The sequence below is a fragment of the Mesoplodon mirus genome, assembly GCF_964341445.2.
Source record: "Mesoplodon mirus genome assembly, chromosome: 3".
Taxonomy (NCBI): Eukaryota; Metazoa; Chordata; class Mammalia; order Artiodactyla; family Ziphiidae; genus Mesoplodon; species Mesoplodon mirus.
This window is the reverse complement of record NC_138978.1, coordinates 165,077,242-165,092,695: the sequence shown is the minus strand read 5'-3', so window position 1 is coordinate 165,092,695 and position 15,454 is coordinate 165,077,242. Positions and strand designations below refer to the sequence as shown.

The 15,454-nt window shown below is 46.0% G+C and overlaps 1 protein-coding gene across 1 annotated transcript in view; it reads left to right on the top strand.

Moving 5' to 3' along the window:
- Window positions 1-7,255, top strand: part of BRINP2 (BMP/retinoic acid inducible neural specific 2) — a gene marked incomplete at both ends in the record, with an annotated part of 51,666 nt that extends 44,411 nt beyond the window's left edge. The window contains 3 exons of the mRNA XM_082615580.1: window positions 1,576-1,812; window positions 4,303-4,525; window positions 6,139-7,255. Coding sequence (XP_082471706.1) covers window positions 1,576-1,812; window positions 4,303-4,525; window positions 6,139-7,255 — 1,577 coding nt within the window. The remainder of the gene's footprint in view (window positions 1-1,575; window positions 1,813-4,302; window positions 4,526-6,138) is intronic.
- Window positions 7,256-15,454: the final 8,199 nt, after the last annotated feature.

Below are 15,454 nucleotides of genomic sequence, written 5' to 3'. Positions count from 1 at the left end.
TGGTTCATTTGGAATAGTTTATGCCGTTTAATTTTATAGCCCATCACTCATGCTGACATTGCTCGGGGCACTTATTTTGTATCAATAGCAAATGTAGCAAATGTTATGGTGAGGAGGAGGGAGCTAATGGGGGAGGTGAAAGGAAAGGACTTGGAGAGGGGTGAGTGTTGAAAGCAAGCGTATGTGGACAGTGTGCATGGGGAGGGCTGCTCAAGTGCCCCTGTGGGCACATCATCAAGAAAGGAGAATTTAGGAGTTCAGAACAGGAGGTAGATCACAAACAAGAACAACAAACATCTACCATAGCTGCAATTCTAAGTTATATTTTGAGGTCCGCCGAGACTGGGTTACATACTTTGGGCTCTCTGATTTCCTGCCAAGGACAAGGTCAAGGGTGTGACAATAAAGAGCTGGCAGACATCTGATGAAAGGGGAGCTCATCCCGTCCAGAAGTCCTCACATCCCTCCCTCTCCTGGCACAGTTTCTCCCAGTGTCCCTGCTGGGAGAGCCTCCTGCAGGTCTGACCTCGAACCGGGCTGGGCTACAACCAAAGGCATGCCCGTCCTTCATTCACCTCTTGATATGCTTCCAACAGCTGCCCTGTGTGGCTTGAAGCCAACTAGGAGTCTGTTCTGCTGCTGGTGAACCAATATCCACCACAGATGGGTAGGAAAACGGAAGCTTGGAGCAATTTAGTGGGTTATATTCAAGACCAGAGGCAGCGGATTAGAAAAGAGACCCGAGAGACATTCATATCTATCCAGGCCCAACTGAACTTGGGGCATCCATCACCATCTTGCTTTCACATCACGTTAAGGGTTAAACCCTGAGATAGGCAGCCAGTCCCAGTTATGCAGTATATGACCCAATGGGACAAGGACAGGGTCTGACACCAAGCTGACTTTCCCAGCACTGTGACTTGGGCAGGTCACCATGGTCACTGGGCTGGGATTTCCTCATTATACGAGCCTCAGTATGACCACAGTGTTGCTTGTAGTTGTATATGGAAGGTGCTTGGTGTAGTGCCCGGCCACTGTGTACCCATAACACCTTGTCCCTACCTCCTAAGCAGGGCAGCCTCCTTGGTCACTGGGGCTAAGGTGGGAGGCCCAGGAGGGTCAGCATTCAGAAGTATCCTAGGAGGCCTGCCTCTCATCTCAGAGAAGCTAGAAACAGGATGGCAATTGGAGGCAGAGCAAAAAAGCCCATCAAGCCTTGATTCTTCCCCCACGAGGGCTGTAAGCTCTTCCTTTATCTGAAACATCTTACCATTTCCATCCTAGAAATGCTGACACGTAGCCAATAAGCCCGTTCATATGATGTGCACGCTCTCAATTTGGCTGATGTGAGGGGTTTGACTAGGCCTTGAGCTTTGATGTGCCCCATCTGTCACTGGGACAGCAGTAACCCTCTGTCCCAACCAGCTCAGCAGGATCAGGGCCTGGGGTGGCCATTCTTGGGCCCAGGATGCACAAGCCAGCAGAACCCCAGCTGGGGATCCTGCAGCCTTGGGTGTGGGAAACCCAGTACTCCCTGGCCCTGTCCGGCAGTTCCCCGACACGTCCTTTCCTTAGGCCTGCAGGTGCTGCTGCCCGAGTACCTGCGGGAGCGCTTCGTGACCGCTGCGCTCAGCTACATCACATGCAGCTCTGAGGGCGAGCTCATCTGCAAGGAGAATGACTGTTGGTGCAAGTGCGGCCCCACCTTCCCAGAATGCACCTGTCCTAACGCTGACATCCAGGCCATGGAGGACAGCCTGCTGCAGATCCAGGACTCCTGGGCGACTCACAACCAGCAGTTTGAGGAGTCAGGTGAGCAGTCAGCCAGCCCAGATTTTCCTCCCTGTCAATGGGAGGTGGCTGAGAGGTACGGGATAAGAACCCGGGGTGCTCAGCTTGGCTCCTGGCTCAGCCACTTAACTGGCTGGGTGACCTCCAGCAGGTTATATGACCACCCCAAGTCTGAACTCATTTTCTTTTTTTGTATATGCAAACAGACCTAATACCTACCAAAGTGATGCGTTTCAAGGACTTAATAAGCTAAGGTAAATATAATTGAGGCCATAGGCCTTGTCTGTCTTGTTTGCCACAGATTCCACAGTGCCTGCACGCAAGGTGCACCGTGAATATTTGTTGAATGAATGAGGCACACAGCATGTTTCTAGGAGGCACCTAGTACATGCTGGCGATTGCTTATTGCAGGTATAACTGATATCAATGTCACCTTGAGACTTAGATTCAGAGGGCTTGGTTTTGAGTTCTTATTCCGTGTTATGGCTTGAATGTTTGTATCCCCTCAAATTCATATGTGGAAAATCTGATGCCCAAGGTGATGGTATTAGGAGGTGGGGACTTTGGGATTTGATTAGGTCATGAGAGCCGAGCCCTCATGAACGGGATCAGTGCTCATATAAAAGAGGCCCCAGAGAGATCCCTTACCTCTTCCAACATGTGAGGACCCAGCAAGAATTTTGCCATCTGCAACCCAGAAGAGGGCCTTCACCAGAACCTGCCAGCAGCATCCTGATCTTGGACTTCCGGCCTCTGAAAATACATTTCTGTTGTTCATAAGCCACCTGGTCTGTGGTATTTTGTTATAACATCTTGGACAGACCTAACACACTCTATTACTGATCCTTTGTATGACTTTGGTTTAGCCATGAAGCTCCTCAATGCCTCCATTTCTTCATCTGTAAATGAGGGAAAATGATAATAATAGGTGGATGGATGGCTCATATGGAGCAACGTAGATAAAATTAAAGTATAAAGAACTCTGCATAATATACTCCTACATTTCAATATTAAATGAATAATAGTTATCTGGATATATCTCGAAAAACAGTATTGGATAAAACAAAGCAAATGAAAAAGGTTATGTATTATATATACATATTTGTATTTATATAACATTTATATGTAATACTATAATAACATGTTAAATATAATACATATTTAGTACTATTTATTTGATGTTTAAAACATACTAGCCAATACTTAATATTTTTATGGATAAATATATTTTTAGAAAACGTTAAAAAATATATGATAGTAATAAAGAAAACATTCAAGAGAGTAGTTACATCTAGATAAAGATGGAGGGGGAAGTTTAGGGCCTTCAAGTATATTTGCTTTGCCTTATTTCTTTAAAAAAAAAAATCTGAATTCAATATGGCAAAATGGCAAACTCTAGGTGGTGGGCACATGGGAGTTTATCTTGTTATTCTCTGTGCTGTTTTTTATACCTAAGTGTTTCATAAAAAGAACTATGCACACACTACTAGTTGTTAATGTCATTACTAGGTGTGATTTTTCCAGTCATCTGGGTGGGGGATGAAGAACCAGAGACTGGAGAAATCAGAATGAGCTGAGGCCCCAGGCGTTGCCATCTCAGGTCTTAAACAAGGCATTCAGTTGCTAAGGAGAATATCATATTCCGGCCCCCGAGCTGCATTGGACCAATGGTGGTGGGATGTGTTAGGTAATGAGGTAATGCTCGAGTATGTGGGAAAGGACTTTGGGCTTTCAGCACTATGAATTACTGCCAGTGAGTGAAGGAGGACTATCCAGACCCCCATCAGGAGACGTGATGGCTGCAGGTTCCAAGTTCCAAGTAAAAGCAGGTCCATGGACAGAGATCTGAGCATGAATTCAGAAAACACATTGTGCCCAGGAAGCTCTGAGGAGGACTCAGACTTGCAGTAGGAGCTCAGAACCAGAAAGCACGTTGCTTCTGGATTAGTTTCAAGAAAGAATGGGTGTCTTGGCCAAGAGGTAAATCTCAAAAGAGAGGAAAGGTGTCTTAGAGTCAGAGAGAAGGACATGGAGGGAAGAGGCTGGTCTCAGGGACTGAAAGGCTTCTAAGAAGACTTCTGAGCTGGGTGCTCCCTCTTCTGTGTCTGCATTTGCCAGTCTTGTCCGCCCTCACCTTCATGAGTGCCTCACACCTTCCCTAAGGGTGCAGTGGTGTGATCGAAGAAGATTGTGCATGAATTATAAGGTGATATAAAGGGCAAGAGAGATGCATCCCGAGGTCATTGGCCCCGTGGGTGGTGACAGAGATGTGTTTTGAAATTCAGAAGCATATTAGAAACAGGAAGGATGGGAAATAATCCATATCTTAAGGTATGTCAGTCATCTCTGAATAAGGCTGTTTGAAAAAGAAAGAAAAGGGCCCGGGAGGGTGGATGTGAAGCCTCCTTCCTCATACAGTGACTGAAGGGCGGGCTGGGTCTCGGGGTAGGGGGGAGGTCCTCCTGCCCATCCAGGTGCCCCTCAGCTCAGCTCTCGTGTTCTTACCCACAGAGGAATTCCAGGCCCTGCTGAAGCGGCTGCCGGATGACAGGTTCCTGAACTCCACAGCCATCTCCCAGTTCTGGGCCATGGACGCCAGCCTCCAGAACCGCTACCAGCAGCTGGGAGCCAGCTTGAAAGTGCTGTTCAAGAAGACCCATCGGATCGTCCGCCGGCTCTTCAACCTCTGCAAGCGCTGCCAGCGGCAGCCCCGCTTCCGCCTGCCCAAGGAGAGGTGAGCACCCCAGATGCCCGAGCCAGAACACGTCACCCACGACAGCCACTGAGGCGGGGGAGGACCCCTGTCCAACACAGCAGAGCTGGGCATGCTGACCCACACGTGGCCCGTTAGAGTCTCCTGTTATCTTGACCTCCTTGCATGTCATTCTCAGTTACGGGTTGCATCTGAAGTGAGAGAGAGAGAACAAAACAGAGAGGCTCATTTTACTTTTATATAAATTATAGTCGATTCGAATGTTATTCTAATAATACTCTAATTCTCATTTCTATTTTAGTAAGTCTTTTAGGAAAGAAAAGGGTGGAGTTAAAGCTTTTAGACCAATTGCGTATGATGAGAAACACACAATAGATTGTTTCCAACAAGTGACTCTGCTCTGAGTCACAAGAGGGAAGCGAGCTGAGGCCCTGTGCCCTCGGGAACAGAGTGGGGCTGGATTGTCACGGGCCCTCATGCATCCATCCGCTCATTCACACGTGCATCCAACAAGCCTTTATTAAGTCCACCTCGTATGTCCTACTATTAAGCCGTGAGGGATATTTGTTAATTGAGAAGATATAATAAATATACAGGAACATCAAAATTATAAAATTATTATGTGGCAGCCACTTAAAAGCATGTTTGTGGACCATAAATCAAAGGCATGGTCTAATAATAGTAAAGGTCAGAGAGAAAAGCCACCCAGGAGAAGGACGTCTTGGCCAGATTGTGTGGGAGGAAATGGAAGTGGGCTGGTGCGTGTGAGCCAGAGCATTCCAGGAGGGGGCGCTGCCCTCACAGCAACCCAGGGGTGCACTTCTAACTGAGGCACAGGTAACGAGGGACATACGAGTGAGAGGACAGTCCAGCAAGGGCATTTGAGAAAGGTTCATTTTTTTTTTTCCCAACAAATAGGAAATGCTTACCAGGCACCAGGAACAATCCTAGTTTCTGAGAATATGTTGGGGAAAAATGCAGGGTCCCTGCTTTCACGGCATATGCAGGGAAGCCATCTCTGAACAGGTCAACAATAAATAAACACAATCCATTTTGATAATGAACATTACTGTGGATCACGTCAAAGCAGGGTGATGTGACAGAGAGGGACTGGGTGGTGCTTTGGACAGGGGAGTAACTGAAGGCCTCTTTGAGGAGGTATCCTAAGAGCTGAAGTCTAAACCTTAAGAGGGAGCCAGCCATAGAAAAGTCCTATCCTTGGTGGGAGGGTTCTAGAAACGACAGAGACTGTGAAGGGGGAAGGAGGTTGGCATGACACTGGAAAGTTTGGAGAGCCAGGTGTTGGAAGATCTTATTTAAGAGGCTGAAAACTAGATTGGACACGAAAGATGCTGCAGATCTTCTGTAGGCTTTTGAATAAGGGAATGAGGTGGTACTTTGGATGGAGGAGCACAAGTTTGATGTCAAACTTTTCTGGTGCTGATCCATCAGACCCCCAGCTCCAGGACTTGTTTGGTTATCCCAAAGTGGTAAAGTAGGGTTTCTGTCATTCAGAGAACCTGGGGTTTTTATCTTCCTTATCACCTATTAGCCAAATCTCCTGCCACCCTCAGGGAAGCAGCAGTGTGTGGCTTCCTATGACTCTTGCTTCATTTTTATCCCCCCTCCCAAAGGTCTTTGTCCTACTGGTGGAACCGTATCCAGTCCCTCCTCTACTGTGGAGAGAGCACCTTCCCTGGCACCTTCCTGGAACAGAGCCACAGCTGCACCTGCCCCTACGACCAGTCTTCCTGCCAGGGCCCCATCCCTTGTGCCTTGGGCGAAGGGCCCGCCTGTGCCCACTGCGCCCCAGACAACAGCACACGCTGTGGGAGCTGCAACCCAGGCTACGTGCTCGCCCAGGGCTTGTGCCGCCCCGAGGTGGCCGAGTCGCTGGAGAACTTTCTGGGGCTGGAAACAGACCTGCAGGACCTGGAGCTGAAGTACCTGCTGCAGAAGTGGGACAGCCGCATCGAGGTGCACTCCATCTTCATCAGCAATGACATGCGCCTGGGCAGCTGGTTCGACCCTTCCTGGAGGAAACGCATGCTGCTCACCCTGAAAAGCAACAAGTACAAGCCCGGGCTGGTGCACGTGATGCTGGCCCTGTCCCTGCAGATCTGCCTCACCAAGAACAGCACCCTGGAGCCTGTCATGGCCATCTACGTCAACCCCTTTGGGGGCAGCCACTCTGAGAGCTGGTTCATGCCCGTGAACGAGGGCAGTTTCCCAGAGTGGGAAAGGACTAATGTGGATGCCGCTGCCCAGTGCCAAAACTGGACTATTACCTTGGGCAATAGGTGGAAGACCTTCTTTGAGACAGTCCATGTTTACCTACGGAGCCGAATCAAGTCCCTGGATGACAGCTCCAACGAGACAATCTACTACGAGCCTCTGGAGATGACCGATCCCTCCAAGAACTTGGGCTACATGAAAATCAACACCTTGCAGGTCTTTGGCTACAGCCTGCCCTTTGACCCGGATGCCATCCGGGACTTAATTCTCCAGTTAGACTACCCATATACTCAAGGTTCCCAGGACTCTGCCCTCTTGCAGCTCATCGAGCTTAGGGACCGGGTCAACCAGCTTTCTCCACCTGGCAAGGTGCGGCTTGACCTTTTCTCCTGCTTGCTCCGGCATCGGCTCAAGCTGGCCAACAATGAGGTGGGCAGGATCCAGTCCTCTCTGAGGGCTTTCAACTCCAAGCTGCCAAACCCTGTGGAGTATGAGACAGGCAAACTCTGTAGCTAATGGGGGACCCACTCCAGTGCCAGGCAGGGAGGGGATCCATGAATCTGGGGTGCAAAGATCTAAGTCCTCACCTTAGTGCCAACGGGGTGTTCCCTTAAGACTGTCTGCACCCAGCAGATGGGACTCGGGGCTTGAACTGAAGCAGGCAGGAGAGAAGGAAACAGCCGCTGCACACAGGCACACACTCACCATGCGTGTGCACACGCACGTGCACACACACACATACACTCACAAGGGGAGGCAAGCACTCAGCAGCCTCGGATCTGTGAAGTCGGTGCTTTCTCACATGAATGCAGTTGAAGGAGAGGGAGCCAAGGGAGAGCTTCAGAAAAGAAACCAGCCCAACTGTGCAACACACAGATTCTTAAAAGTGATTCTCAGCATTCAAGAAAGCAAGAGGGACCAACAATGGGAGGGGTGGGAGCACCGCCTCCCCCCCTGTGGAGTCACTTTTGTATTCTTTTTAGCCAGATTTCTTAAATGGCGTTGTTTCATGATTCCCCACAGTGGTTCTTACTTTTTGTTCGCTGCCTCCTCTGAGCCCTCCAGACACGGACCGTTCCTCAAGCCAGCTCCCCTGGGGAAACGGGAAGCGACACCCACGGAGGACCACTCAGGGCAGCCAGGCAGCCCTGCTGCCCTCCCTGTCCCTCGGCCCCCTTGCTTCCTTGGCCTCCCCAGTGTCAGGGCCTGGCTGGCTCCACGTTGCCCTTGTGGTCCAGCCAGAGCTCCTCTCCCAACAGCATCTGTTCTGTCCAAGAAAGCAGCTCTGTCAAGTTAGAGACAATGTATAGGGAAATGTTCTTTTTAAAAAAAAAACAAAAAAAAACCCCACAAAAAATATTTATTTTGTGATTGTTTTTCTTGTCAATCTGCTCCAGCCACATGAATATATAAGTAAAAACTTGCCTGGTTTAATATATATATGTTTTAAAAAGGCCGTTTTTTAGGGGAAAAATGAGAGAGAAAAGAGGGGGAAAAGGTATAGTTCCCTGGGCTGCCTGGGTTTTTAAAAATTGGGTGTCCATGGATGGAGGATATTTGCTATGTAGGAGGCTGGTTGATCCGTGTACACACAAGTGCATGCATGTCTGGCTTGACTGTGTGTGTGTGTGTGTGTGTGTGTGTGTGTGTGTGTGTGAGAGAGAGAGAGAGAGAGAGAGAGAGAGAGAGAGAGAGAGAAATTGACATTAAATAAAGACTGGAGTGAGGCAAAACTCTTCCAGAGAGTTACCTGGCTTGCCCACCTCCTTTTTTCCCAGGTGTGAGGGCTAACACAGGTCCGACAACCAGGATAGGCCACTATCAGGAGAGTAGTAGAAAAGTTCTTGCTTTCCAGGAGAACTGTAGCCTCTGTGCCTAGGGCAAATGCCTGCTAACGGGGGTTCCTCTTTGCCTGCACTGCTGTGGACATCAGGAGAATTTTTCATCTTCTGCATCTTATGGTCTGGGATTGCCTTTGAGGAAATTGGGAACCATGCAGACATGGCTTTGGTTTTCTCCATTCTGTCTGATTACTACTTTCCCAGCCTAAAAATCAGGTTTGACATAAGCCACACAGAGCAATGCATCATTCTCCCTTAGTGCCTCCCCCAGGTGGTATGAGAAGCATTTCATAGCAGATCTTTTGGAGAACCAATTCTCTGTCTGTTCTCCACATGATCCAAGTACAATGTGTAGGCATGACAACCCCCATTTTATTCAGGCGAAAGTCACCACATAAATACTAAGTACCTCATTCCCTACCTGTGGTACATCTTGATTGGTACAAAATGACCTGGGAGACAGAAAGGATGGTCATGTCTCTGCCCAGAGCCATCTACGTGTATTGTTGCAAAGACAGGAATTCAGCAGTCTATTACTGCACCATCAATCCAGGAGGACCTGAAATCCTTGGTAGAGAAGCAGCCTAGGGCATTTCTTCACAACTCCCCTGAAGGCTTCTAATGTAGAAATACAGAGTGATGGAATGATTTAGGGATGAACACAGGTATTGGCTGCCTATTTCTGGTTCAGCCGCTGCTTACTTTGGGGAGTTTATGTCAAGCTCCTCGTCTGTGGAAGATGGAACCAACATGTCATTTTCATCAGTGGGGGTGTTGATGTGCCAGAGGAGTGTGCTTTTGTTGGGAAAGGGGTTGTAACTGGTAGGAAGGCTTTGATACCTTCCCAGGATGGGGTTTGAGAGGTGTAAGGCAGGAGAGTCTGATTGTAGCATTCTGAGTGTGCATATCTATATGCTGTAGGAGTGGGTGGGCAGAGGCTTTCACCCACAAAGGCACACCATGCACAGCAATGTTCAGGGTGGGGAGGAAAGCAATTGAGAAAGTGCTGTGCACAAAATTAGCAGTTGCATCCTCAGTAGCATGAAGGTAATTGTCCCAGTGGGAACTGAGTCAGTACACGAGGGTGCACATCCCACCTGAGCCAGTCCCACAGCTGAGGGGTGGGAAACCTCAGCTGTCAGTCTGAATCAGAGAGCAGACGGGGGGAAAAGCCCACCTATAGAGTTATTAGGAAGGATGCTGCATCTCCTTACCTCAGACTCCTTGTCTTAGGAAGGCTCCGGGAAGATGCTGGTATGATACGGTTTTAGAAATATATGCATCTAGTTACAAAGATTTCCACTGCTTGCCTGCTGGAAGGTTTAAATCATGAAGCTGAGTGTATCAACTCCATCTAAAAGTACTATTACACGTTGGTAAATATTTAGGAGTGCCCTTCTGAGCCCAGAAGCAAGCACCATATTGATAGAGGGTCTAAAAGACATTAATAATTAATTACAGTAGTAGACATGTTTATATTTGACCTACTTACCTGATATCTGTGACAGATGTCTGACTCCTCCGTTCCAAGGCAGTGGTGGGGTATCTGGTGTAGAAGAGCTTGGATCAAAGCAGCAGACCAAAGACTTGGCTTCCAGAAGGCAGGTGGAGGAAGCGGGGGAGTAAAGGATGGGCAGGATTTCTTAAGAGGCTTTTAAAGGCTTGAAACCATGAATTCAGCATGAGTTTGTCAGAAAGCTATGCTGAGAAATGCCATAATAAGGAAAGGCTGTCCCCAAATGATTGCCTTAAGAGTCTATAATAATCGGAAGATGTGAGTTATCTTTTCTCAGACACAGTTGCAAATAAAGAATTGTCATTAATTAATTAGTACTAGGTGTGTCAATGTTGGTGAACTCTGTGGAATTAAGAGCCAAATCACAATTCAGTTACTGGATATAACACTCAGAAATTCAAGCATTAATTGTAACCCCAAAGAACTAATAAATACATCAAACGCTAATCTGCCCTAATGCTCGAGACTAATACCTCTAACACTAAATAATACATTTAATACCTGCTGCGGATAATATAATGCATACTCGCGCATCCATAGCCAAAAACAGAAATGAAGATTGCTTCAAATACTGGATATATCAGGAATAGTTCAGATCCGGTTCCTGGCTTCTTTTCACAAATATGAAACATCGCCTACATGTTGTCCTGCCCCCCAAAATCACCTCCAATGTCTGTAATATCATGGTGTAAGTCTGTTCTCTTACATATAAAAGAGATCTTTTTGCCATTATGTTTTGTATGAAAATTAAAATGCCCTTAGGAAGAAATAAGTCTTAGAAGTTTAGCCCTCAGGCAAAATAGAGGATTAGATTTTTGGAGTTGGAAGTTTTTTAGAGGTCGTCCTGTCCACTGATTTCTGACATGAGGAAAAGGTCAAAGAACTTTCCCAAAGTTGTATCTATTAGCAGTCTAATCTGCTTCCCTCTCTGCCTCTCTCTGCCAGTAAATGACGTCTGGGTCCTGGGAGATGACAGGGACCCAGTTCAGGGCTTGGGAGTGTGAAGGTGGGGAAGGGAAGACCATTTTCCAGGAAGCATAAGAGGACTACTAAGAGTTAAGAGTATCCTCACACCTTCTTCTGGGATTGGTTCTAGCAAAAATAATCAGTTGCTATAACAAGTGAAAGAAAAAAGACTAAACTTTCTCCCCTGAGAAGCTTTAAACACAGAGTAGACATGTTTCCATCTAAGCTGGAGATAGAGGGATCAGCTTTCCAGTTTCCTGATGACTCTATCAACTCAATGTTTTTTAATTACAGCATCCTGCCTCCAATTTCTTGCTATTTTCTAGAGACCATCAATTAGACTTTGAATATCTTTACAAATCTGGTACTTTCTGCAAAACATCTTCTGTGTAAAGGCTACAGGTATCTGGGTACCACTAACCTCCAAAGGCCTTAGGCTGCAGTCACCATGGCAACACTCTGATATGCCCTGAGAGTCCTTACTCCTTCCAACAGAAGAGCAAGAGGCTGTGGACCGAAGGAGCCACCCAAGGCACAAAAGTAAGGCCTTAACTCCAGACCTGGAAGGATAGATGGGAAAATTCAGGTAGTATGACTGGGCTGCAGACACACAACTTTCTTCTGGTTTCTTGTTCTGGTTCTGCCACCAGCCAGCTTTGTAACCATGGGCAAGTCACTCCACTTCTCTGGGAGTTTGCTCTCCTGTGGACAAGGGAGTTGGGTTTGCTATGCAGGTACTGGGGGACTTTCTAGTGCTATCCTTTCATGATATTAAAAGCAGTGTGGTACGGAACACGCATATGCCCTCAGTCAGACAGACCTGGATACCCATGTTGGCTCCACATTTACATTTAATCGACCTTAATTCTTGGTTTGTCCCCTTATCTGTAACCCAGCAGCTTCATCCCCACCTCCCTAAGATTTCTTTCCTTTCTTTCTGAACACTCACTTCTCTCCCTACTTTTGCTCCATAGTCTCCAACATCCAGAACACATGTGTACCTTCAGTTCTCTAAAACTCAATCCCATTTCTTCCCTTCCTCCCCCCCTCCTTCCTTTCTTCCCTTTTTCCTTCTTTTATGTATTCTTTTGGGCCAGGAAGAATGGTACAATATAATGTGAGGGATGGGGCTGCATAAACGAAGCAGAGTGGTGCATTCTCTAGTAGAGATGTGCAAAGTCTTGATGGAGCACAGAAAGGGAGCAAATCACTCCCTGGAAGAGACACGGGTGACATTTGTTGTGAACCTTCTAATAACTATGGAAGCAATACTCCAGGTCTCCATATGATTTACATATTTATGAGGGAAAGATTTAACATATAACGCGTGCCTCCCTTCTCAGAGGGCAGAAGAGAGAAATGACAGTAGCAGAGCCCCACTGAAGGCACACACTACATCTGGCTGGTGCCCTTATTTGTAGCTCCTGAGCCCCATGTCAGCACCTTGTTATGCAGTCCAAGACACACTCAAGGCACTGCCATGGGAGATCTGTTTGCTAGAGGAGATGCTTCCTCCCCTGGAGGGTGAAGTGTTCTATAATCAAGGCTTCCCAACTTTAGTGTGTGTATGATTCACCTGAAATTTGAATTCAGCAGGTCTGTGGGAGTCCAGATTCTGCACTTCTAAGAAGCTCCCAGGCAATGCTGCTGCTGCTGGTCTGAAGACCATACTTGAAGGAGCAAACTCTTAGAGAGTATGCCTGTTATTATCTTCCTGCAGTTCTCAGGACTCTTTTTAAAAAAAAAAAAAAAAAAAGGAGACTCCTAGAAAGCACAGGGGCTAAGGAAACAAAAGGTCAGTGATGTCTGGCCAGGAGGTGCAGACCTGACTTATGAAAATCTTGGTGCTCCCCAAGTCTTTAATCTCTCAACCAGTTAGGAGGCAGGTGCCTGACCTATATATACCAATAGTCTAAGAAAAGAGAGGAGAGAGGAGAGAAAGAAAAAAGGAAACTTAACTAAATCCAAATTCTGTGGGCTGAGAGCTAGCTTGCTTGTGAATGTGTTTACAGGTAAGCAGCCCCACAGACCAGCTGAATCATGCTGGCTGAGAAAAGGGCTTTTCCCCCCAAGCCTATCAGAGTAAAATCTGTTCATAAGTGGGACAGGGATTACTTGTCACTGTACAGAAACATATGTCAGACGAGATGATTAAATCCGCAGCAGCAATGTGCAAGCACCCAGAGACCCCAAACTTCAGACTGCTAAGGTACCAATGCCACCTCTAGGCACCGAATCTAAGAAATAGGATGAATTATTTCTGTCTTCAGTTCCGTCCTCCTCCCTTCCAGCCTGTGCGATTACTACCCTTGCAGCATTAATAAAAACAGCCACCAGAATTTATGTAAGGTCATTCTTCTAAGGATCTCAAACTTGGAGGAATGAATCAATCAATGTTATTTATCAAGCATTTTCAGATAGGAGGTGTGGGGAATTTAAAAAAACCATGTATTTAGTATGTACACTCCCTTAATTCGAAAATTTTGCAGATGACGTATAGAATAAAACTTGGGAGAGGCTATATAGCTAAGTGAAAGCAGAAGCTGGATTTAGCATGCTTTCTGGAGTCAGGCTGCTTTGGTTCAAATCCCATCTCTGTCATTTACAATTGTGAGGGGCAGGATATGTCATTTCATCTCTTTCAGCCTCAGTTTGCACATCTGTAAAAGGGGGACAATAACTGTGTGGATATCATAGGATGTCGTGATGGTAAAATAAGGTAAAGCATATAAAGGGTAGAGCAAGCTCACAGTACGTATTACATTAGACAGTTTCTATGTTTGGGGGAAAGGGAAGGGAAGGAAAGAGAAGTAAAGGAAAGGAAAAAGAAATATATTACTCACTTGCAAAAGCAGACTTCTTCCTGGAAACAGAGAAATTCATCATCTGGGCCATTATATCAGGGTCACTGGGTAATATAATAGAAAAGGTCTTCAATTACAGTTTTGTGGCAGACATAGATAAGCCATTCAAACAGATATTTCTTATATAGATCCTCTAAAAAAGCAGAGAATATAATAACATCACTCATCACCAAAATGCCTGTGCCTGCCTAGGTCACATGGCCCAGGTACATTGTTTCTGATGCTGTACCTTATTAGAGTGATAGAGCTTGGAGTATCAGAGAGAATGGCTAGTTAACATGCCCATTAGACTGTCTCTTTCAAAGAGCGCATCTTAAGTGCACTACTAGCAAGTACTGGATTGCAGGCAATTCCTAGTTGAATTCCTTGATGGGGAACCAGGGTATAGTACGACCATGACATGTTTAGATACAGACATGAGGGAGGCAGAGTTTCTATTCCAGTTATAGAAGAAGTAGAAGACATGGACAGGCAGAAAGGTGGGAGAATGTTCTAAGAAGTGGGAGCAGTATGAGCCTAGGCACATACTCCTAGACACGGTGATGAGTCAGCCTAATGTTCACATTCCAGATCCACCCTCCTGCCCTTCATTCTTCTCATTTTCAAAGAAGAATTTTATTGAGATATAATACACAAACCATAAAGTTCACCCCTCTAAAGTGTACAGTTCAGTAGCTCTTATTCAAAAAGTTGTGCGTCAATCACCACTCTCTAATTCCAGAACATCTGCCTGACCCAAGAAAGAAATCCTTTATCCATTAGCCATCACTCTGCATCCCTCCCTGACCCCCAGTCCTTGGCAATCACTAATCTCTTTTCTGTTTCTATAGATTTGTCTATTCTGAGCATTTCATATAAATGGAATCATATAATACGTATGATTTTCTTTTCACTTTCTTGAAAGTGTTCCTTTGAAGCACAAAGTTTAAAATTTTGATGAAGTCCAATTTATCTATTCTTTTCTTTCGTTGCTTTGGTGTCATATCTAAAACTCCATTGCCTAATCTAAGGCCACATAGATTTACAGCTATGTTTTCTTCTAAGAGTCTTTTAGTTGTAGCTATTACATTTAGACCTCTGATCCATTTTGAGTTAATTTTTGTGTGTAGTTTGAGAAGGGGGTCCAACTTCATTCTTTGGTATGTGTATATCCACTTGTCCCAACGTGTGTTGAAAAGATGTGTCCCCCCTGGAATTGTCTTAGCACATGTGTTGAAAATGTATTGATCATAAATGTATGGCTTGATTTCTAAACGTTCAATTCCATTTGATTGCTCTGTATGTCTATCTTAATGCCAGTTACCACACTGTATTTATTAGCCTAGCTTTGTAGTCAGTTTGGAAATCAGGAAATGTATGACCTCCAACTTTTTCTTTGTCAAGATGTTATTACTATTCTGGGGTTTTTGAAGTTCAACTTGTCATTTTCTGCAAAAAATGCAGCTGAAGTTTGATAGGGATTGTGATGAATCTGTAAATCAATTTGTGGAGTATTGCCATCTTAACAATATTAAATCTTCTGATTTAT